Source organism: Ochotona curzoniae, unplaced genomic scaffold (genome assembly GCF_017591425.1).
Source record: "Ochotona curzoniae isolate NIBS_2020 unplaced genomic scaffold, NIBS_Ocur_1.0 contig_21, whole genome shotgun sequence".
NCBI lineage: Eukaryota > Metazoa > Chordata > Mammalia > Lagomorpha > Ochotonidae > Ochotona > Ochotona curzoniae.
The window spans coordinates 3,409,785-3,433,882 of NW_024465322.1; the positions used below are offsets into that span (position 1 = coordinate 3,409,785).

A 24,098-nucleotide genomic window follows, 5' to 3' on the forward strand; every position below is an offset into this window, starting at 1 on the left:
TTTTGGTGGGATAAAAGAGCCCTTTGAGACAGCAGTCCTCTGAAAATATGAAAATTCCACAATGAGGTCCTCCAAGCGTCTGATTTTGCTGACTTCCTGACCCCCAGAGCCTTGGCCAGCTTGATCCTGGCTGTTTGTGTACCTTGAGTGCTTGGAACTCTGGCACAGGCTTCCCCCAGAGGGACGCCCACTTGCTTTTGTGGATCCAACGGCCTTGACTGGAGCAGTCACACGCTCCCTCCCAGGCTCCCTGAAGCACAGGCAAGCAGATATTTTTCAACTCCCTGGGGGCTGTTCTGAACATTCCCTTTGGCCTCTCAAGTCTGATCCCCTCCCCTCTCTTCCAGGACTCTCAGGGAATTAGAATGTTCTAGGCGAGACGATGGCAGAGAAGTTGCTGACAACATATGTACCACCTTTAGCTTCCTGTCCAGACAGCACAGAGGGGCAGGCCTGCAACATCTCCAGTGCTGGAGAGCTCAGGGAAAAAAAAAAAACTCAGAAAAAAGAATCTGGCACATTGTACGCATAAGTTGTTCTGCTTAAGGAGGCTTAGAGGGAGTGGTACTTATTCCAAGTTCAGAAGCATACTTCATGGGGACACGGCCTTTCTCCACAAGTCATTCATCATCAAGGGCCTCTCGTGTAGACTGGGACTAGTGCCTTTGAAGTTATGAGTGGATCTAAGGTGTGCCAGATGCAGCGTGGGGCATTTATTGCTTAACTTGTGTACGTTTATGTGACAGTGTATTGGCCAGAAGATCTGTCGCCTGTGGGACCATCCCATGAGTTCTAACATCATCTCGCGCAACCACGTGACCCGGCTCCTACAAAACTATAAGAAACAGGTGTGTCTGTGGGAAGACAAAGTCAGCGAGAAGTGTGTTGATTCCCCTTGGCCCCTTTCAACCTCTCCATGAAGATGGCATTTTGGGGGCGGGTTGCCACTGTATTTAAATGTGCGGCTGTTGGGGCAGGGTCAACTCACACCACAAATGGCCTCTCGCTTTTTAGCCTTGGAACTCTACGATTGACAAGTCATCGTTCAGGATAGAATTTCTGCCCCTGAACTACTTCATCGAAATTCTGACAGATCTAGAATCTTCCAACCAAGGTAATTTCCAACTCTGTGCCTCAGTCTTAGTCTTTCTCCTCTTCATTTTTTTCCCCCTGGAAGCATCAGTTATTTCCTGTTTGCTTCTGCCTAGTTTTCTTTCCAAATACTCTTAGGTGGAGATAGGTTTGTGTTGTCATTGGTTTTCATGAGCTGTGCATGATTTGCTACCTGGAATAAGTTACCGAAGGAATAATCTCATCGCTGTTGAAGTTTTAAAAGGGTTTGGAGTTTAAACACCTGTGGCCGAGAATGGTCTTTTGTAGTGCTGAAGTTGAATCAGTGTTAACAACACATTCTCAGAATGATGTTTTAGTAAAATATCAACTGAATCTGGTTCCATGGAGCTATGAGCAAAGATTTACCCATGTTCCAGGCTCTCTAGTAACTCCTTTTTTTTTTTTTTTTGTCTGTCTCTGATCTTGCTGCCCCAGCTCTCTATGTCTGTGAAGGACATGACCATGTGGATGCAGAATTTGTGGAGGAGGCAGCCCTCAAACACACTACGATGCTTTTAGGCTTATGAAGAGACAATGCAATTGGAATAATCAGACTCATCAGCTTTTCTCCTGCTGGGAATTCTTTAGCAAGATTGAAAACCGGGACACCCCCTCAACCCAACTGAACATGTTTATTGAGCCACCTAAACTTCTGTCTGGCACTTGTGCAACTAGAACTGAATTGCAAATCTGATTTTGAACAGCTGCTACGCAGTCAAGTGTAGAGAAATGAAGAACTGTTCCACAGAGGCACGCGATGGCAGCAATGATGCCCCTTCCTGGTGATATCATAGCCCAAGAGCCAGCTTCCGTTGCACTCTGAAGTGTATGCTTTTAAAGATGTAGGGAACAGTGCTTAGCGAAGGGAAAAAGAAGAAAAAAGGGGATCTGTTCGGCAAGTGGCGATGAGGGACTTTCAGGTGGTTTGTGAAGGGGTGTTTGACCTGACGGTGAAGCCGACCGTGAAGGCCCCAGCATCCCACACTGGAGAACTGCGTTTGACACCTGCTCCAGCTCCTGGCTCCTGCTTCTTGCAAATACAAACTGTGGCAGGCGAAGGGAAGTTGCCTGAGACACTGGGCTCCTGTAGAGGTGAGTCCCTGGCTTCTACATGAGCCAGCTCAGGGGCCACCGTGGGCATTGTGGGCACCGTGGGCATCACAGGGGAGAGGCACAGTGGGCAGGTGCCTTCTCCCCCTCCCCTTGCCTGTCAAATAAAACATTTTAAAGCTGATGAAAAATGGAATGAGCCCTCCCCTGCCTCTTTTTCTAATCCCTGTAAGGTTTTAATGATCTGTTTTTCAAGGATTCTTTGAAGAGTCTTTAAAGGAGTGGATTTCAGAAACTTTTTTTTTTGCACCATAGACATCTGAAGTTTTGTTTTTCAATTCTGTTCAAAGTATTTGAAGACCTCTTGTTCCTTTTAAAAAAGACTTATTTGGAAGGCAAAGTTACACAGAGGATGCACACACAGAGAGAGATCTTCCACCTGCTAATTCATTCCCCAAATGGGCAAACCAGCCAAAGCTAAGCCAATCTAAAGCCAGAGCCAGGGGCTTCTTCCGGGTCTCCCACATGGGTACCGGAGCCCAAGGACTTGAGCCATCCTCCGCTGCATTCCTAGCCCTAACAAGGACCTGGACCAAGAGTGAAACAGCTGGGCTATCAACTGGTACCCATATGGGATGCTGGTGCTACAGCCAGAGGATTAGTTTGCTCACCCATGGCACCAGCTTCAGCACTGATTGTTAAGACAAAATTAAACTGAATTTAGACTAATGGAAGCCTGCTATCTCCTGCCAGTACAAAATGTGTAATACATGGTAACCTGTAGCAATGTATACATAAGGTAGAGATTTGTCCGCCTGATAGCTCACATGGAATTGTATTAAAGTTGTTTTTTATATTGAAAAGTCTGATGTAGTCATTTATTTTCTCACACATACACACAAGCACATTTTGTCTGGTCTCTTCCTGTGTTTTGAACACACTTTCTACTGGAGTCAGGAATCCCAAGTCCATGAACTTTCCACTGACACCTGTGTCCTCTACAGGATTTCATTCTAACGCATTGATTCTAGGCGCCTCTTGGAAAGAGCCCGTACCCCTCTGCCTTTCTCTGTTCAGTTCCTCTCCGTGAACTTGGAAAGTTTTTCATGAGTACACATATCATTAATTGGCAGGATAATTCAACTTACCTTCTAAAAACTTCCTTGTGTTCTATAGAATTTTCCTTGGGGGCCTAATACTCTCTGGTTGGCAACACTCAGAATCTTGGAGCCAAACAGCAACGCTGTGCCGATCCCTTCTCTTGATAAAGTCATCACCCTTTGTTCCTTGCTTTCATTTCTTCTCCTGCCTGGATTATTTTGGACTTTTTGTTTTAAAGGATACTTTATCTGATGACTGGTTAAGATAAACAGTAGCTTGAGCCATAACCCTTCAATCAATGTGCCATTCATCACAGGACCAAATTCAAATTTCTTGACACCAAAGGTCTCTCTAATCCTAACCTTCTGCAACATGAGCCGACTTTGCCTCAACCAGGTCAGTTCGTAGAGCCTTGAATGATCTTATTTCCAAGACTTGTTCAGTCTGCCCACTTAGAAACCCTTTGCACCTGTTAATCTTTTTGCTGAAGGGTGAGATAAAACACTCCGTCTGTGATCCTGGGCATACCAGCCCTGGCGGTGTCTTCCCTTTCAGTCTAACCCAGCCACACACTTTCTAGAAAAGCACTGTGCCCTTGGGTTTTAAAAAAATGTTTTCCCATGCTCACGTTGAAATTTCGTATATGTGTGTGTTTGCTGAATCCCCAGTGAGGCCATGAAGCCCTACCATAGGACCTGTGTGTAAGTATGCAGCATTTCTCTGTAGCATCCTCCTAACTTATACTTGCTAAAGGCACTCTCAAGTAATCACTTTATGAACGTAACCTGCCTGCTGTCTTATTATAAAGCAGGGGTGAGATAGTGTCTCCTTCCAGTCTGGCAGGATAGGGGTGGGACAGGGGGCTTGGAATAGAATGGTTGATTTACCAAAATAAAGGAATGTGATATTTCTCCTAGGGGTACAAAACATAAAAGGCACACTGCTCCCATTACAAAATGAGGATGGTCAGCAACATATTGGCAAATGTAAAAATCAGGTTTCAAACCTACTGGGTATCTTCGAGCAAAAGAATGTAAGTAGGAAAATGTGTGGGGGTGAAATGCAGTAAAACTGTTATAATGCATTTAATGTAGGTGGACCTGGCCTCATCTTTAGTTCCCTTATATGGTAATTTGTAAATATTTGCATAGAGGTTTTAGAAAAATAAACTGGTGTTTCTTTTAAGGTAATCATAAGGTTATATGCAGATAATATTGCAAGAACAAAACCAAACCACCTGGATTTATGAAGAGGATGAGTTGGAGCATCGTGACTTGCACCCTGAAAGGACTGTCAGAAGAATCGCCGTGAACGTGGCTTCTGAAGCGACAAGCCCTGCTTCTGTGTTTCTGTATGATTTCGATTTTACTGGCATGAACTTCAGGTCCTGGCGCTGCTTCAACGGAGTAAGTGATGATGTTTGCAATTCTTGGGACATTTTCCTACTCTAACGGTTATTCGATCTTTTAAAATTGTGTGTGTGGAACAGTATTGATTTTTCCCTTGACAGAACTCTGCCCATCTCTGTGTTTCACTGAAAGTTGGTTTATTTTGATTGCACCTTCACGGTGCCTTCTCTACTAGATGTTTCTGGAATAAAGTCAATGGAGTGACATAAGAAAGAAATGAGCATGAAGTGATCCAGGTGTTTGCACTGACACAGCTGAAGGGCTCTTGTGTGTCTGACATCACAGCAGGTGGGGTGCAGTAGCAGTTGGTGGGTGCACTGTTGTTGGTGGCCTGTGAGAGTCTTCTCTGTAATGGGGGGACATTCGTGCTTGCGTTCTCCACCCGGGGGTGGGAGGCATCTCAGCTGCAGTCTTGCCTGTGCGAAGCTTGGTTGGCGCGCATGCTCAGATTTCAATTGGCTTAATGACAGGCTTCCTTATGTGCCTCATGTTGGCTCCAGGCTCACTGGGCTTAAAAGGCGCCAAAGCACCGTATGGTTTTGGCAGAGGTAGGGTGGCATCTGCTTCCGGAATGTAGGCATTTGGACGCGGCTCTGCCGTTGTGTAGACACCATTGGGCAGCTGGTGGTTATCGGCCTCCAAGAACTCCTGCAAGGAATGAATTTTTCTTTTTCAGTCTCTCGATGACTCTGAAATCACTTCATGATCCAGCTCCCCAAAGACACAGCTGGGGCTGAGCAGCCTCAAGCTGTGCTGGTAAACACTCACCATCCCAAAAGGGGCAGGGAGTTGAGAGGGTGGAGCCCCCCAATACAAATACTCAAGTACTGTTCCTCCATCTCTCCCACCTCCCCACACTACACTGCTCAGGCGCCATGCATCACACCATTCCTGGGGTTTAGGCTTTGTTAAAAACTGCTCAATGGTGCTTCAATGTACTGTTATTCCAACCTCTGTACCTGTCCTCAAACACTAATTGTTTCCATATTTTTGACAAGGGCAGGACAGTAAGTTCCCTTTGCTATGTCACTGGTGATTGATGTTTTAAATGAAGAGGAGGAGTGGAAAGGAGAGAAATTGTTGCTGCTTGCTTTGGGCCTCAAGATCTTCAAGATTTTGCCTGTTTCACTGGGAAATGTAACACTCTTTCACAGCATGAAATGCACACACAATATAGACAGGTAAGTGACAGTAAGACACCACCACAATCAAAATCTAATTGTTCTAAAATGTGTAGTTCCAGGTGATATGGCAGTTGTAAGTGTTTCTAGTGTGTGTTTAGAATGCACCTTTTCAGGGACAAGGAAGTGAGTAGGGAATCTTATGTTGTCAACTTATGCTAAGAGTGACTTCTAGGATCCTGGCATGTGGACTCCTTGGGAAGAGATGCCTAATTCCCTTGTAAGACTATCAAAAGATCTAAGATGACAATAGAACTGGGTCGGATGTAGGCGGGGGGGTCTAGTGGTAGAGCTAGACCTAGGTCAACATATGTCTGATTAGAAGTTCAAGGTCAGACTAGAGGCCTGTGAATGAAGCCAATGCCAGGTGGTGGGAGCCCACTGTTAGCCATACTCGAGGCTAGAGGCTGTCGGGGTGAGACTTGATGTTGTCGAGGGCTCTTTAGTGGGCAGGATGACACTCTGGATGACTATACTTCAATTTGTTTAATATCTGAAAACCTCTTTGGCAATGACTATTGGAGAGCCAATTGTGATGCCCCAAGGGGGACATTCCACACATATGCTCAAGGGACAGGCCACGCCCAAAATGTAGGCATATGAAAAATATTTCTAAAATTACCTTCCGACTACATTTAGGAGGAAAGACCAAAGAATTTGGTATTTATGCTTGGGTTCCATTCCCAAGAGATCTCACTCTGTATATGCAATTATTCTAAAATCCGTGACAAAGGCGAATTGCTCCTGATCTCAAGCATTTTAGGAAAGGGGGACTCAATCTGTGTTATGGGGAGATAGTCATTCTCAAAAACAGGCCTTCCATGTTGCACCTTCTAAATGCAACCTAGGAGCCAAAGCTTACCCGAGACTTTTCAGCAACTGCCTGGGAGTACATTTCTTCATCTCGAAGTACCTTCAGCCATTCTTTCTCGATTTCTTTGTTGAGAGGCAGGCCCTTTTCCATCCTGGAATTGCAAGAGAAGATGAATTCCTGTTTCTCTCTCACTTCCTTTTGGAGTTCAATGGTCAGAGCTTGTTTCATGGACAACTCTGCCACAATAGCCATCATTTTCTCAGTTGTGTCCTTGATTCTTCTCTGATATCCATTCATCTGGAATGAAAGAACACCAGGCTTAGTTTGTGTAGGCACTCCATGGCGACTGGGAAGAGAATGGCAGCTGGCTGGCTGTCTATGGAGGTGGTGGGGAAGGAGGGCAACATTCTTGTGCGAAGGAAGGAGTAGTTAACTGGGGACTTAGATAAAATAAGAACTGGAAAAGACCTCCGAGATGGAGCTCAACACTGGGTGTGTAAGTAAGGCCAAGGAGAAAGGAAAAATATTTATCTGGTTCCTAGATTTCAAGGGCAATAAGGGAGCCATTAAGGGGGAGCAGTTAAAGATCCACATTAAATATTTGTTTTGAAAGGCAGAGATGGGCCCACGATAGCCAAGGTTAGACCAGACTAATGCTGGATGTCCAGAACTCACTCTGAGCCTCTCCCTTGGCTGGCAGGGACCTAACTACTCAATTCATCTGAGATTAGGAGAAGGCTGGAATGGAGAGCCGACCTGGGACCTGAATCCCAAGGACTCTGAGATGGGATGCAGGCAGCCTAACCTGCTGTGCCACTCGTAAAGGAATGATGAGTGAGGGAAGTCTGTCACTCAGGACAAGACTCTAGGAGATGAAAAAAAAAATTATACACGGAAGTCATTTACTTATATAAAGTAATCATCAAAGGTCTTGGATAGAAGTGCTTTTTTATGAAAACCAAAACATTTTAGTTACTGGTCGTTATTCCTGGGATGCATCACCATCAGATCGTGAGCACAGATGGGTTGTCATGGAGAGAATTTGGTCAATAATTTGGAATGAGAGGTGTTCCTAGTGTGTTTGCATCAACAGTTACGAACAGTAGGGTTGGGGCTAACTGAAAGAATAGATTTTGCCAAAGATAGGAAAAAAGTAGAATTGCAATTGGAAGTGGCAGTGAGCTTCCTGGCTTCCGGAAAGGGGAACCTGTTGGTGGGAGGTTGAGGAAGAGCAGGAGAGTAAGGACTTCCAGCTGATGCTCTCCTACTGCTGTATTTTTTCCTCGTATCAGGGCTCATCACTGATGTACTGCAATCCCTTTGGCTTTGCAGTGATCTGTTGTTTCACATGAATAGATTCTTCATCGGGGCATATTTGTTCTATTCACGACTGCCTCGATGAGGAAGCACCATGGTACCAGCCAATCCTCACGGATGGGGCCTGGCTAGTCATGCATCCATTATACCCCATGGAGCACTTATGCTGTGGGACTGTTGTGTTGAATGGCCCCCCTTCCCCTTCTTCTGGTTCTGGCTGAGCTCTGGATGCGAGAAGCTCCTACTGAGATGGATGGAAATGTGGGGTTCCCATCCGGAAAGGAACTAGAATAAGAGCATGCACTGGGAAGATAACAATTGTCCTGCTGAAGAAGTTGCCTTGTCAGGTGAAACTTACAAGTGAACACTGCAACATTTACAGCCTCCTGCTGGCAAGGGAATCTATTCAATGGAAAATTCTTCTAGGTGATTCCCTAACAGATTTTTATGTTACTATGTTTTCTGAATCCTAAAGCTGAATCCGTATGTCTGGTGCTTCTCCTAAGCAACTCGTGGAGTCGGAAAATGTTGGGATAAGTAGAGCAGACGGGGGGAAGGGGAAGGCAGGGCCTGCAGACCTTCTTGGCTAGCAGCAGTGTGTCCTTCTTGCCGGCCTGCGTTTTATTGCACAGCCTGTCGGTGAGACGGGACACCTGCTCGTAGATGAAGTCCTTCTCCAGTAACTGCTCCTCCTTTTTGGCCAGCTGGACTTGCAACTGTGGGAAGGAAGGTGGAAGGACACTGCAGGTGAAATAACCTTGAGGTGGGAGGATGTGTTCGGAGCTGCGTTGAGACTTTCTCTGCACCCAACTCCCACTTGAAATTGCTTTGGCGAGGGGTGGGGAGTAGACCGAGAGAAAGGGAAGGACAGAGCCCACTCCAGTGGGAGAGTAGGACCCTGCTCAATGTTAGCTCGGGCTGAGGTCCCAGTCTCCTGCTCTGTCCCCAGTTAAGGAGACACATTTCATCTGTGCAAGATACCAGGATCACTCCTTTGGGTGGGGAGATGAAGGCTGAGCTTTAGAAATCCTGAAAGCACTGGCATTTGACTTCTGGGGCTAAGTGGCTAAATCAAGCTGAGGACTCCATTGTGGGCTCACCGGGACAGGGCCCATCCATGCTGCCAGAGTGAGCAAAGGGGCAGCTCATTGATATGTTGGCACCTGCAGGCACCAGCCAGGGGCACGACGAGGCCAGGCTTAGCCAGGATGCTCACCTCATCTAACTTCTCTGTGATTTCTTCTTCGCTCATGTCCTTCCCTGAAAGGAAGCGAGTTCTGTTCTCACCCTCGGGATTCACAAACTGCTTCTCCAGGTCTTTAATTCTGTCTGTGCACTGTGAGAACTAGGGAACGAGAGAAGTGTTAATAGAAGATTCTACACCGCACTGCAGCCTCCAGGTCTGCGGGCAGGAGGTCCGTCTGGGGCCATCAGGGAGAGAGTCTAGGTCCCATTGTGTGGGCTGCAAGGATCCTTTAAAAATCCCTGGAGAAATGGAATTAACGGCCAAGTTTCTTTAGGTGCCAACTTCTTTATGTTACAAATAATCCATGCATGGTTTATCATAACATGATTTTTTTTCATAAAGTGTTTGAAGACCCCATGTGTTTGTAGGATGCTATGTAGCTGCAAGGTTCAACCCACACAGCCAGCTGGGTGTCTGGCTTGGTGGTTAAAATGCCTGTGTCCCATCTGGGAAGGCCTGTATTTGAATCCCAGTTCGTGACTCATGCCAGTGGGTTCCTCCCACTCACGTGGGAACAAATGTGGCCTGTTTGCAGCTTGGAATCTCCTATCGCTCTCCTCATGAGCACGCTGAACAGTCTAATAATGAAGTACAGGTTCAAGACTCATGGGGATTTTCCATTCATCTGTTCCAGAAAGTTCCAGCTATCTCTGGTAGACTAGGTGAGTGATAACAGGTAGTCTGCGTGAGCGGTTGACCTGAGAAGGGCTTACCTTCAGGCAGGGCATATAATGTCACCAACTACATTTTAGGTCCCTCCTATGTAAATTCATATCTCACAAGGGACCACTGGTGTCACTTAATGGAAGCCGGATATGAGGCATTAATGCTGTCCATTTGAAGTGGTGATTGGGGCTTAAGACAAGGACTGTGTTTACATGAAAGAAGTGGATAAAGTCTCAAATCTGGATTTTGGGGGCATTTATTCTACTTTTTATTTTATTTATTTTCATTGTTTAAAAAGATTTATTTTCATTGCAAAGGTAGATTTACAAAGAAAGGAGAAACAAATGTCTTCCATCTGCTGGTTCACTCCCCAAATGGCCACAGTGTCTGGAGCTGAGCTGATCCGAAGCCAGGAACCAGAAATTTCTTCCAGGTCTCTCCTGTGCGGGCAGGATCCCAAAGCTTTGGGCCGTCCTCGGCTGCTTTCCCAGGCCACAGGCAGGGAGCTGGATGGGAAGCGGGGCTGCCGAGGTTAGAACCAGTGCCTATATGGGATGCCGGCACTTGCAAGTGGAGGATTAGCCAATTGAGTCATTGTGCAAGGCCCTATATCACTTTTTAAAAAGCCAGGTTACTAGGTTCTGGGAACTACAGAGGCTACAAAGAAGTCAAAGATGACTTCAGTTAGATTCTATGATTATTCTGGGGGTAGTGAAAGTCGACAGGCTGAGCTGAGAGAAGTCGAAATTCCAAGAGAGGCAGGAAACGCTTTAACAGAGAAAAAGACATTTGGAGCAGCGTCCAAAGACATTTTTAAGCAAGGCTTAAATCTGGCGGCTCCTCCAGTTACCAGGAGGAGCGTGGCTTGGATTATGGCAAGAAGCCCAGTAATCTACAAACCAAGAGGGTGGGGTCGGGAGCCCTTGGCCAGCGGAGGAGTGCCGGCCCCTCTCTCTTTCTCCCACCTGAATCTGCAGCACGGCCAGGTCGGCGTCCAGGGACTTCTTGACCGGCAGCAATCTCTTGGTCACGCGGATGTGTCTCTGCTCCTCCGCGATCTTCAGTTTCAGAAAGCGGATCTTTTCTTCCAGGATGTGGATTTCGATTTCCACGTTGAGTCGCATCTTCTCTTGGATGTTGATTTTCTCATAAAAGATGCACACTTCTTCCTCTCGTTCGATCAGCTGCACGCCGCTGTGGTTAGACGGAGAGACAGAGGAGTACTCAGTGTGTGTGTGGGGGGGGCGGGATGAAGGGGACACAGCTCAACCTGCAGTGCGATTTCCTCGGCCGGTGGCGTCTGCACGCTGGGGCGGACCAGCAAGTGCGCATGTGTGCATCTGGCAGTTCTGGTACTTCTCCTGGGCTGGGAAAGAATGTTATTCCCAAGGCCTAAACAAAGGGACCCCAGAGTCGAATTTCTTGCAGACACTTTTTAACTTGCCAACCAGGGCCTGGCCGGAAGCGCACAAGGCAAGAGGCTAGGCCAAGTGTATCTGGAGCTATTTTTGCTGTCTCTAAGTTGCTGACTTTTATTTTAATCAAGATGAAGCTTTTTGAATAATTTCTCCATAATCAGGCAAAAATCTGTGATTATGCCAGGGTGGGGGGAACCCTCCATGCAAAGAGGGGTGGAAATGAAGTCAGATTTTTCTAACTCCAGGGCTCTGCCTTTGCAGGACTAGTTGCTGGGAGCACAGGCCTTGCCCGTGTGGCTTGGGCCATGCCAGGAGCTGGGGGAACCTCCTGCCAGAGTGTGCAGGGCTTCAGAGGACCTCTCAGGTCTTGCCTCTGCTGGCCCATGCTCCCTCCAGTTGCTGTCTTTCTCTCCCCTCAAAGCCAAGGTGCAGGGAGTCAGCCAGAGCTCATCTTTAGCTCTCTTTGGTCTTATCTCTTTTCCTAAAGTTCTGACAAAAGCCACACTTTAAGCAGCTTTTCCTACTCTTGGTCTAGGCGGGCTTCATACAACCAGAGTAGGATGGGAAAAAAAACCAAACCGAAACAATCAACTGCGATGACCTTACTCCTTGGGTCTAGAAGCTCACCTGCCCCAAGCTCTAGGAGCACCCACAGCACTGGGCGGTGTGGGGCAGGAAAGAATTCTCTCAAACAGGAATTTCATAAATATTGTCATTGCAGGCTGGAAGAAATATCGCACTGATGTTTCAAAGCTCGTATGTATTCACCCAGAAAATGAACAGGGAGGGTGGCCTGTGAGAATTCATTAAGCCCAAACCAGCCGTTGGAAAAATGGATGTCAGGTCCAAAGACTGACTTGTGACAATTATGCTGTATGAGTCTGATCCTATTGGCAGCAGCCTGAATGGCAGCCCAGACGAGGATTTAGATCTCAAATCAGCCACTCCCCCATACTCGCTTTGCCTCTTCCCCCCTCTATGTATGTGCACACACACACACACACACACACACACACACATCCGCCTCCTATAGAAGCTGGATGAGAAGTGGTGCAACTAGGACTAGAACTGATGTGCGTAGGATACCAGCTTCACCCTCTGTGCTACAATGCTGTCTCTTGCCTTCTGTCTTCTCAAGAATGATATGTCCTATTTTCAGGCTGATCACAAAACCCTCTCCCCTCCAGGTTCCTAAGAGAACCCGGAATTCAGTGCCCTCACTTCTGCCAAGCGCAGGCACCTGCAGGAGCTGGCATTTGTCCCCCGGCTCCTCGGTCCTCCACGCCCCTCCCGGGCCCCCGCAGGTTACCTCTCGTTGCGCAGTTGAACGGCTCTTTCGTATTTCTTGCGCAGTTGGACCATCTCCTCCTCGATCGTCGTGATCATGTTGGCGAGTCTGTCGATGTTGCTCAGCTGAGCCTCCTTCTTCTCCTTCATCTCCTGGAGCTTCGAGGCGATCTTGCTCACGTCATTCTGCATGCTGTCCCGGACGGTAATGTTGTTGGAGTGTTTCAGTATAGAATTCTGCAGTTTTCTTGTAATAGGAGGGGAAGAAACGGGGTAAGAGGACTGCTGTCTTTTTTTCATTTCTTTCAAAACAAGACAGAAGTCTCCTCCTCTGATACTCTGGAAAGTTTCCACATGTTCCCAGGCCTCAGCTCCTCCCCCATCCAAATTAGGACATCTTTCCCTCATCTTCCAAGGTTCTGCCTTCCCCCTTCGTCAAAGCAAGTGACCAGGACCAGTGCCATGGAATAGTAGGCTAATCCTCTCCTTGCAGTGCTGCCATCCATATGGGCATGGTTCTAGTCCCAGCTGCTCCACTGCCGATCCAGTTCTTTGCTTGTGGTCTGGGAAGGCAGTGGAAGATGACCCAACCCTGTGGGCCCTTACATCTGTGTGAGAGACCCAAAAGAAATTCCTTGCTCCTGGCTTCAGACTGGCCCAGCTCTGGCTGTTGTGACCATTTGGGGAGTGAGCCTGCAGATGGAAGATCTCTCTGGCTCTTCCTCTTTCTACCACCGATTTTCAAGTAAAATGGACGGGTCTTTCTATTTAAAAGGCAGGAGAGTGCAGTCATTCGGTTATCTCTCTTTCAGGAGGTTGTACTGTCTTCGGGACAGAAATGGCCCATGTGATGCTGCCCCTTGGCTTTCAGCCAGTGCTCGGTTAGCAGAGGGTCATCGTGAGCACTGGACGAGAGTATCAGTGGCCTGTTTCAATGGTGTTGGTTGAGAATCTGAACAAGACGTTACATTTTTCATACCCTTCTTCCCTGGGTGAGGCCATTTTGCAGTATCTTTATGAAGGGAACCCGGGTAAGAAGGGCCAACAGCGGAAGTGTAGGCCATACAGATTCTATCGACCTGGGAGCTACATGAATAAAAGGTGCCAATCTTGGCACCCGGTGAAGAATACATTTGATACAACCATATGCCAGATACCCTTCTAATGGTTTCTACATGAATTTCCCAAATTAATAATTAAAAAAGTCATGTGTCATAGTAATAAAAAGTCCTGTGGACTATTCTTCCAGATAAAGATGAGAGAGAGAAGGTAGCTTGTTCAAGGTCACACAGCTAGCAGGTGGCAGGGCTAGGATCTCATGACCGCTGTGTCCACTGCTGCCTGTAGTCCCATGAGACGCTGCCAGTCTACAGCCAGGAGGTGGTGGCTAATAAGAGATTTGGTTGTGCAAATGATTGGATGTGTGCATTTCCCCCACAAAATTGGACTAATGAAAATCCTATGTATTATATATTTTCATGTAGTGGAAAAAATAGATGGTTATACCCAGATAAGCCACTATGTCCAGATGTTGAAAAGAACCTTGTCTATCAGGCAGGGTATCTGAACACAAGTATCCCTGTGCTCACACAGTTGCCTCTTGGTTTGCTTTCCACAGGATCTATCAGCTGCGATAACACGTACCTCTCCTGGGTAACTGCACTGTTTCTTAGGATTTCCAGCTCATTTAAGGACATCTTGTGTCGCTGTCGGATCTCATTGACCTTCTGGTGAGCCTTGTGAAGCAAGTTTACAAACTTGTTTCTTTCATTTCGGACCGTGTCATACAGCTTAGCGAAATGTTTGAGCCTGTCAAAATACAAAGAGTCCTCCTTTTATGGCTTAGGACATTGAATTGTCCTCTACAGCCCCCATCGAGCACTCCTGTCATTCCTTTACCTTCGGTGGATTTCAAGTTTCTTCTTCTTGTGGATCCTAATTTCAAGGTCTTTCGCTCGGATCTCCTTAATGATGTTGTTATATTTTTGCTGAAATGTTAAACAAAAAAATGTGTAAAGTAACATGTGAATATTCCCAGCCTCACCCCATGCCATTGCCATTCTGGGAGGAGCATTCTATCCTGGCCTGCTCGGTGAGTAGATGGGAGATCACAAGATTGCTCAGCCTCTTAAGTCCATCCACGAATGGCTCACTCAGAGGGTGGCTTAGGGGAGAGAAAGGAGATGGGAAAAGAATGAGAAGCTTCCCAGGCTTGGGTCTGGGGCAAAGTTTGGGGAACTTGTGGAAGGACTGGGGTAAGGAGGAGCTTATGGGAGACAGAGAAGGGAGCGGGGACCACAGCAAGTTCTGATTAATGTGACGAAGTGAACAGTGGTGTAGTGTGTGAGACAGACACAAGTGATGCTGTTCAAGTGTTTTTCCAAATTCCTCTGCATATTGGGTGTGTCTTCCCATATTATAAAGCCCCCAAGCGGAGCCAACAAGTTGCATATGAAAATTTCTTTAAGATAGCCACGATATTTTTCAAGTCCTACAAAACATGCCAAGTGCTGGGTACTCTCTTTTTTTTTCACGTTGAAAAAGAGTGATCATTCAGCTGGGATAAGAAACATTCAGAGATGAAGTGTTGGTGGGAAGTGAGCAGAGGGAACTGCTCCAGCCCCCACGAGGAATATGAAAGCAAAGCCCATTTGGCATAAGTGCCAGGAAACTCAGCATCAGGGACAAGACGCATGTGCAGCCATTCCAGCTGTACCAATCAAATACTTGGGTTACTCTGTGCATAAACAGTAAAGCTGATACTAAACTGCTCCCTGTCACCAGGGGATCAGGATTCTTCTTTTTGTCTGTCTGTTTTTAAGGTACAGAGATGAAAGGCCAGGGTTTAGGTTGACCGCCTTCCTGAGGAAATGACCACTCAATGACTAGCGGACTAATTTCCAACGCTAACATGACTCAGGAAGCAAACAATAGTTAGCCTTGATAAATTTCTGTCGATTTCTGTATCTCAAAGGCAAGGCTGTCCTGTGGTTTCATATGAGCTGGCTTATTGAACAAGGAAGTTTGGTTCTGCGACTGTTCAGCCACACATGGATCACATAGGCACCAGCATGGGAGCTTAACTAAAAATTACTAATAAACTAGATTTTTTTTTCCTAGGCATCACAAATAAGGAAACTTCCCAGCATTTCTAAAAAGAAAAAGGAAGTGTCTAATGAGGGGAAACTCCACAAGTGGAATCTTTCCAGCCCACACCAGGTTGTTTTGAAAGCTGGACTCCGGGTGGCACCTCCCAGACTCCGGCTGTGGCGGGGATGCCAGCCTGCCAGGTAAGTCGCGGTGACTCAGAGCTGGTATCTGCGACATGCGCCGCTACCGGCCCTGTGCACCACACAGACGTACGGTGCTCCTGCTGAGAGCAGCAAGCGATTCAATCATCCGCTCCTTCTCATCGCTCTGTCTCCGTTTCTCTCTCTCTCTGGGTTGTTGACCCTTGCCAGCTGAACCCTGGCACACATGAAGCCATGGTAACTCTCTAACGGATACCGCACTAGGAGGCGGCCACCCCGAACGCCTGTAGAAATGGAGGGACGAAAGACAGTGCCGTCACCTGGGCTTTCAGGAAATCCTTCGACTTCTGCTCTCTCTCATCAAGTTTGATCTGAGTCATGTGCACGAGGTTGAACACGAGATCCCGCATGCTTTCTTGCTCCTTCAGCAGCTTGTTCTCCTCTGTCAGTTGATGTTCGACCAACTTGGTCTCAGCATCTGACAGGACTTTCTTTAGGGAGAAAAAAAAGAACATAATCATTACGATGTATTGGAAGGATCGGGAGATGCACTTGATATTTCCCATGTGGAATTTTTTTGTTAAACCGTAAAACAAAGAAACTGTAGCACTAACTACAATTTTATTTTATAGAAGACAGTGAAAGTCAGTGGGTAAACATGATAGCACTTGTACTAGTTGACCATGTTTCTGAGTGACTTTAACAAGAAACATAAAAGAACGATTTAAAATACTTGAATGGCAGTGAGGAAAAAAACTGAATTTTATTAGACATTGAGGTAATCAAGCATTGTTGATTACTTCTAATGTAACCAATATCCCATCCCTTTATTTTAAAATCTCATCGGTCTGTATAAATTTTTATAACGACTTATTTGTGATAAAGGCAGACATTCCCATCTGCTGGTTTGCTCCCGAGTTGGCTGTACCAGACAGGGCTGAGCCAGGCTACAGCCAGGAGCCAGGAATTCCACCCAGGTCTCCCATGGAAGTACTTGAGCCATCCTCTGCTACCTCCTCTGTGTGTATTAGAGGATCAAGTCCTGCCTCCTGCTTAGCTTCCTACTAATAAGGCACAAAGGTGTCCCAAGCAGCAACTTAACCCACTGTGCCACAACACCTGGCCCTGGCTTAGCTGTGAAGGCACTGTGTCCCAGATCCAGGTGCCTAGCTGCACTTCCTGGCTGCTGCTGTTGGGTCCAGCTTCCTGCCAATGCCCACCCCTGAGAGGCCACAGGTGATGGCTCAGGCAGCAGGGAGACCTGCTCCTGGGTACACACCAGGCCCAGTCCAACCCAGTGCGGGGTTTGTAGTATGAACCATTGGATGGAATACCCTTCTTTCTTTTTTTAAAGTACATTAGGTTTTTATTAACCATTCTTAGATGCTTAAATGGCAGTAGCAATTAACCTGTTGGGCCAAATTCCTCTTGGCTACTTCAACTTCTTTGTGGAGCTCTTTCCTCCTCTCAGATAATGCAGACACGTCTTTAGGAAGGGTTTCAATCTGGAAGTAAGAATTGAAAACAGGCATGTATGTTAGAACTTTACAATGCCGTGGAGTTGAGCCCATCATATGTTTTCTAAAATGGTGGCCAAATCTTAATTCTCCCTGTAATAAGAACTGGCCCTCCTAGGGAATATTTTTTTTTATATAAAAGTCAAAACACTAAAATTTGAAGGTCCACCAAAAATCTATCACTTGCCAGCTGCAAATATGCTTCATTCCCACTTAGATCAATCTTACCATTAACAGCTAGCACTCAATGAATATGGCTTGAGTGTTCAGTAAGGGTCTAAGATGTAAGTCATTGGGGGAGTCTGTGTGAAAGAGCTGAGAAGTCACCAAGGAAGAACTTAATTTCATCTTTTGAAACATAAGGCCTCCTGGACCGAGGCAGCCCAGGTAGTAGCCTGGGTCCCCATTTGGTTCTCTGTCACAGGTGGGCCCAGAGTTCGCTGCTCTTTCTGTTTCACTCCCAAGAGTTGTTCAAGTTTAAACACACAGGATTAGCCAAGTGGCTAAAGTCCTTGCCTTGAACAGCTGGGATCCCATATGGGTGCCAGTTCTAATTCTGGCAGCCCCACTTCCCATCCAGCTCCCCTGCCTGTGGCCTGGGAAAGCAGTGGAGGACGGCCCAAAGCTTTTGGGACCCTGCACCTGCGTGGAAGACCCAGAGGAAGCTCCAGGCTCCCGGCTTTGGATCAGCTCAGCTCTGGCCATTGTGGCGGCTTGGGGAATGAATCATCGAGTAGAAGATCTTTCTGTATCTCCTCCTCTTTGTATATCTGACTTTCCAATAAAAATAAATCTTTAGAAATTTACATAGAAACAAGGAGGGTTGCCAGTGTGTTCCCGTGTTACAACACCTCCATCTCTTCCCTTCTTTCCACAGTGACCACAGAGAGCTGGAGTGTCCCTTGCTATAGCTTTTCAAAGCTTAGTTCCTGAGGTCATAAAATTCCATAGTTTCCTGGAGCAGGCCAGCTTGAAAGGGAACAGGGCAGACTTCTCCACACGCATGGTTTCATCTCAGGGATTCACCTAGGAAACACTAACCCAGGGGATTCAGACCAGGAGACAGGGCCTCTGCCCTTTTAGTCACACTGAGCCATTGCATGCAAGCAGGTGCTGTGACAAAAACCCAACCCTGGGAACACAGAGGTAATAAGATGCCAACGTTTTGCTGAAGATGCGCCGTGAGCATCCTTCCAGAGGGAACACACTTCTAATACCATACAGAGTTAGTCAGGTGGCCTGACATTGGGTTCTGATTGTTCTTGACTAGCTGGAAGTCCGGGTTACCTTCCCATACGTAGATGATCCAATCTGGTCCTAAACTGTTAGGCTCTGCCATGCATCCATGCTGGCATTGGTTCTTTGCACTTGTGAAGTCAGTGATCCACTTCCAGAACGGGGGGTTCCAATCACTTCCCTAGGCCAGGCTGTTGCCCGACCCACTCAAGACCTTTCTCTAATCTTGGGCTAGCAAAAGAGATTGAGAAATGCTAGAGGACTATAGATTTGACAAGAGATCTTCCAAAAGTTCATGACAATGGTGTATTATGGAAAAAAACCGGCATGGCTTTAAAAAATTATTGTACGAAAATAAACTTATTTTTTAAAATTCCATTTTTCCTCCATGAACTTTTTTTCAGTACCCTTGTTTCATTTGTACATTTGAAAATTACTTCCTCGCTAACTTTCCTTCTTTCTCTACTGGCAAGGACAAGATCCTAAAGTATTTTATGTCAAAGGACAGCAGTGAACAGTCAGCTAAACGGCTTACCGCACACCCACCTCCAACAGAAGTCTTTGATGCAAGGCTTGAGTTTGAGTGAGGGCATCCCAGGAGACTTTCAATAGCAGCTCCATCTTCTTTAAATTTCGGAAATCTCGCTCTTTCTCTCTCTGCTTGCGAGAAAGTTCATCGTGGTAGTTCTGCTTGTCAATGAGACTGTTCCGCAAATTGAGATCCAAGAGTCCTCTGTCCCAGGTAAATGAAGAAAAGGGAAATGACGTGTCATTGTACGCCCTATATTTTCTTTGAATCTTATCAAGACATTGTGCTCAACATACACACATGGAAATACCTGCATGTTAGAGCTATATCCTATAAATACACCCACAGCAACTAGTTGCAGAGTTGGTATCATTCTGGGGAGCAATTCTACCAAAGTTGGCAGAGGCAGGTGTCCCCAGGTCCCCTGAAATAGGTCCCCTAAAATAGGTCCCGTAAAAGTAGGAAGTAAAATTTTCCCAGGAAATCACACCATGGAATTGCTCCCACTGGGAGAAAGTGAAGATAACCTCAGGAATACCGTTGATTGGTTGATAACATCCCTAAGTGATAAAATGCTACACTCCAGGGAGTGGTGGGATGTCCCAGGGGCACATCTCAGAAACTTAGAATATCATAAATTTTTTTTTACCTGCTTTCTTGGTCATAGAATTGAAGATAACGATGACTGACAGAAACTGGGGAAGTACTTAAAAATTGATTTTGGTAACTTTTAAAAAATTAATCGTAAAAATAGATTTCTAACTCCTCCTAAAACTGCTTAGCGAATCAACATATTAACTGTTTAAGATGATTTTCTGAATCTTCAAACAGAAAAACTTCCAGGGGCCAGAGACACAACAGGCAGCTAACTCACCTCTCGGTTAGCGAGGTCGCTTCGTTCTCTCTGGTCAACTCCAGCATCTTGGCCAACTGGTTGTATTCTCGTTCTTTGATTTCGAGCAAGGCTCGCTTGCCTTCCACTTCCTTAATCACATCCTCCTTCTCTTCCACCACCGCGTTGATTTTGGTTTCCACCTTTTTTATGGAGTCATGCAGCTCTTTGACTTCGTATTCCAGGATAAGCTTTTTCTTTTCTATTTCTCTGTAGGACACACACACACACACACATGCCTTATTTTGAGCTGGTTATAAATCCAATGACCAAGCTGTGGGTGAAGGCCATGTGGTTGGGGAGAGGACGTGGTAGGGAGGGTCTCCTCTCTCAGATCTTCCTCCCTCCCAATCACTGTCAATTCCTATGAGCTTGGATTTTTAGCACTATTTGGAGTACCTGCTTTGTTTCCCCACTTCTTTTAAGATTGCTGTTTTTTTTTTTTCCAGTTTCTTTAAACTTTGAGAATGCAATGACCTCTGAGGCATCAAACCCAGAAATGGATGACAAAGGAGAAGTTACTCCCATTGGGGCTTTCAGTGGCTACCTGGTGGACACACATCCAACATCATGAAATTCCCAGCTCTGTTAGGGTCCACTGGATTGATCCATAAGGTTAGGATTTGCAAGTGGGGGATAGAATCTGCACCCATAATGCCAACATAAGTTAAGGATGAAGGACAATCGTTTGCTGTACTGCGCTTAAAGAACTGGGTATAGGCAACCTAGCCAGGGCCCAAAACAGATATTCCTGAAATCCTGATCACAATTTGATGTGTCTAAATGAGGGTAGGCGAGGAAGGAAAGAGAAGCAGAACATGGAATCATACACTTTTTTCCGTGTCGTTTTTTCTATCTCCTTCACAATCTGTACAGGAGCAGTTTGATGGCGTACCACTTCATCCTAGCAAAGAGAACAGCCATGAGCAATTCATTATGTGGTGTGGGATCACAGGCAAGGAGCACAAGATGGTTAAACGGGAGAGGGACAGGAACTATGAGATGTAAAATTCCTACGAGTTATCCACCCTGGCACTTGTAAGATTGATTCTATTCAGATGGCCTTTTAAGACCAGTACCTTTGCTATATTTTCAAGAGAAGGTAACCAGGTTTGATAATACCAAGGGTGCCCTGCTCAGATCCCCCTGATGGAGCACACCCATCCCAAAGTGGCCACAGGGCTGATGAGGAACAGCCATGCTCTCTATTCTAACTCTTGGATTGATTGCCACTGCCCAAGCATGGGTGCCTTGTTAGGGAATGCTGGGAGGGCTGGGTAGTGATGGCCAGTGGATGGAGGAGGGGAGCAGGCTGTGACTTATATCTAATCCATACGGCCTAGGAGCCCTTGTCCCTTGCCCCTGGTGGGAAACAACCTCAGGTACAATTCCTGATGGAGAATTCTTCCTGGTTTCTGGTGTGGCTAGAGGTTGGGTTGTTTGCCTCAGTAACCCAGCCCAGGTCTATCTTTCTCTTGGCATCCTATAGGACTCTTTTTCAAGTTCCCACATAGCTATATCTGTGCCTTGGATTCTGCTTCCAGGGACCAGATCCAAGACTAGAGGTTAGCTGGTTTTCTCAAAGTCACACAGCTGTGAAGTGGCAAAGTCAAGATCAGAAGGCATGTTTGCTAATAGCACCTTTCCCTGTGTTCTATGTGTTCATGGAAGGTTCAGTTTAAATCTCAAGGAAATTATGTACAAAGCAGGGGTTCTAGAAAGTCTTGCTGGGACTGGGGCCATAGGTGTTTATGTACTGCAGTGTACTGAGGGTGGGACATGGTTCTGCCCTAATAAAAAATCAAATAAGTTAGGATTTGTATAGTTTGGGGAATCTTCTTTAAGAAAAAGAGAAAAACAATACAAATGGCAAATTAGATTCAGGGTCCTGGAAGAGGATCCTGCAAGGGAGAAGTCTGAGGTGTCACTGGACTTTGGATAAACCCATCGCTGCTCTGTTCTCATAGCCTGGGCAACAACAGCGGCACAGCTCGGCCAGCGGCCCCAATACTTTGAAGGAAAAAGAGAGTATCATGGTGAACTCTAATTCAATGTGCCTCAGATGTAGTTTTTTTTAAAATACATAATTCTAAGTTATTTAATGCCTTGAAGGATTGTTACACATTTTTAAAAGAAAATGAATTTTGATTCATTATCTCCTAAAACATCAATGTAGACCTGTCATTGCTTTTACACTGAGAAAGTGGGGCAGAATAATGACGAAGGCTACACAAATATACCCAAGGGCTAGGATAGCTGTTTGCTCTTCGTGGAAACAATTCTGATGCAACAGGTTCAGCCCCTTCTCGGGATGCCTGCATCCCAGATCTGAGTGCCAGTTCAAGTGCCAGTCCTTGTGTTTCCAATTCAGTGGTCCTATTAATGCAGCTGGGATGGCACAAGCTCGTGGACAAAAGTACTTGGGAATCTACCAGCCAGGTGAAAGATGCAGACAGAGTTCTAGGCTTCTGCCTTTGGCCTGGTCCAACCTTGGCTGTTACGGAGCGAACCAGTAGATCAAAGGGTCCCTCTCTTTCTCTCCTCTTCTTCTCTCCCTTTGTCTCTCTGTTAACACTACCTTTCAAATAAATACATCTTTTTAATTTTTTCTGAATGTAAACAGAAGTATGTTTGTGACATTTAATCCTAATACTGAAAAACGCTGGAGGCCCAGCAAGACCTCTTTTCTAGGGACAAGCTGTCAGAATTCTCAATTAGAGCAACACTACCTTTACCTTGTGTGAATTCCCAGGGTACGACAGGTTCAGTCCCAATACATGTCATTACGTTTCATGTGACAACAATCCTTAGTGAAACCTCCACAGTTCATCAGGACCCCCAGCAGCCTGACCATGCAGGTACCACGGTTAGGGGGTATTTCCCAACTGTAAGGAGCGTACCTTTAGGGTGACTTGATACTCCAACAAATCTTCCAGCTCCTTCTGCTCCTTTAGTAACTGCTTCTGCTTGGAAGCCAGGTCTTCCCGCAAATTCTTAATCTCCAGTTTCTTCTGCATTATTTCCTTGCGCAGTTCCTCTGTGTTCTCTTTCAACAGCCTCATCTTCTTCTCCATTTCCTTTAAAAGCCAAGACAACGATCAGGTGATGTTTGTGTCAGCAAGCATTGATTTACCTAACAGCTGCACCGTAAACGAGTCCATCCGCCATTTTGATCATGTTCGTTTTGACTGTGTGTGAATAATCTCTCACAAAGTTAATACAATTTATGATTTCTGACATCGTTGGGAAGGCCTGGCGATCATAGCGCACCTTGCTGAGAATTTTGAAAATTCCCCCTTTCTAATGAGTGCTCTTTTCTGATCTCCCATATTTCAAATGTGCCATTTTGCAGAATTAATTTTTATTGAATACCAAAAAAAATGTCAGAGAAAGCACTCCAGTCTGTTTTCTGGGAGCGTTGTGATTTGACAAAAGCTGATGCAAATAATCTTTGACTATCTGTGGTTTAGGGTTAGGAAGCTAAAGACAAAGACGTTCCTATCTGGAATACCCAACTCTATCCTTGTTAACTTCTGACTGTCCTCTTAACGTTACTTGTCTAGCTCATGAACATCTCCTACTCCAAACTTATAAGCAATCTTTGTTTTCCGAGTCAGATTCTCCAGAGGGCACTGTGCAAGTTATGGGATGAGTCTTCTTATGCTCAGAAAATCTACCTGTTACCAGTGGCTCAGAGGATGGATTCATGTGGTTCCTTCCTTCTCTTGCTGCTGGGAGCCAATAAAATGAATGATCCTATAACATGGAAATAAATTCAAGATGCTTTGTCCCCCCCGCCAATAAAAATATCTGTGTTGTAAATGGTGGTTAAGTGTCTGTATAGAACAGTATTCCACTCTACGTTAAAGAAGATTTTGGAAAGAAAAAAAAAAAAAAGAAGATTTTGTGAGCTGGACTCAGAATGAAACCACCACCAAAATGCTTTTGAAATACAACTATTCAGAATGCAGAAGCATTGCGCTGAGTTATGGATTTAGAATGGAGTGTAAAAAAAACAGCCCCAAGTTCCTCCTATTGCACAAGATATGCTTGCTTCTTTGTAATGTATCC

The 24,098-nt window shown here is 45.9% G+C and overlaps 2 protein-coding genes and 1 long non-coding RNA gene across 6 annotated transcripts in view; 2 read left to right on the forward strand and 1 right to left on the reverse strand.

The window, feature by feature from the left end:
- LOC121150371 (gamma-secretase activating protein) overlaps window positions 1-3,026 on the forward strand; it is a 69,226-nt gene extending 66,200 nt beyond the window's left edge. For 2 of the 4 annotated variants that reach the window (XM_040971215.1, XM_040971216.1), the window contains exons 28-30: window positions 747-848; window positions 1,015-1,114; window positions 1,549-1,973. In XM_040971215.1, coding sequence (XP_040827149.1) covers window positions 747-848; window positions 1,015-1,114; window positions 1,549-1,640 — 294 coding nt within the window. In that variant the 3' untranslated portion in view covers window positions 1,641-1,973. Of the gene's footprint in view, window positions 1-746; window positions 849-1,014; window positions 1,115-1,548 lie in introns of all 4 variants that reach the window. The other 2 variants (XM_040971214.1, XM_040971217.1) reach the window with 2 other exon arrangements.
- A 1,773-nt stretch (window positions 3,027-4,799) lies between these two features.
- The window catches only part of CCDC146 (coiled-coil domain containing 146), an 83,663-nt gene continuing 64,364 nt past the window's right edge, over window positions 4,800-24,098 (reverse strand). The window contains exons 6-19 of the mRNA XM_040971212.1: window positions 22,928-23,104; window positions 20,858-20,931; window positions 20,010-20,237; window positions 19,153-19,339; window positions 17,263-17,358; window positions 16,174-16,344; window positions 14,502-14,590; window positions 14,247-14,411; window positions 12,625-12,849; window positions 10,863-11,091; window positions 9,202-9,330; window positions 8,564-8,701; window positions 6,717-6,965; window positions 4,800-5,321 (exon numbers count right to left, since the gene is read on the reverse strand). Of these exons, the coding sequence (XP_040827146.1) occupies window positions 5,118-5,321; window positions 6,717-6,965; window positions 8,564-8,701; window positions 9,202-9,330; window positions 10,863-11,091; window positions 12,625-12,849; window positions 14,247-14,411; window positions 14,502-14,590; window positions 16,174-16,344; window positions 17,263-17,358; window positions 19,153-19,339; window positions 20,010-20,237; window positions 20,858-20,931; window positions 22,928-23,104 (2,361 nt within the window). The 3' untranslated portion in view covers window positions 4,800-5,117. The remainder of the gene's footprint in view (window positions 5,322-6,716; window positions 6,966-8,563; window positions 8,702-9,201; window positions 9,331-10,862; window positions 11,092-12,624; window positions 12,850-14,246; window positions 14,412-14,501; window positions 14,591-16,173; window positions 16,345-17,262; window positions 17,359-19,152; window positions 19,340-20,009; window positions 20,238-20,857; window positions 20,932-22,927; window positions 23,105-24,098) is intronic.
- LOC121150373 lies at window positions 12,726-14,231 on the forward strand. The gene is made up of 3 exons (XR_005882961.1): window positions 12,726-12,807; window positions 13,415-13,594; window positions 14,221-14,231. It is a non-coding gene; the product is annotated as an uncharacterized LOC121150373 (long non-coding RNA).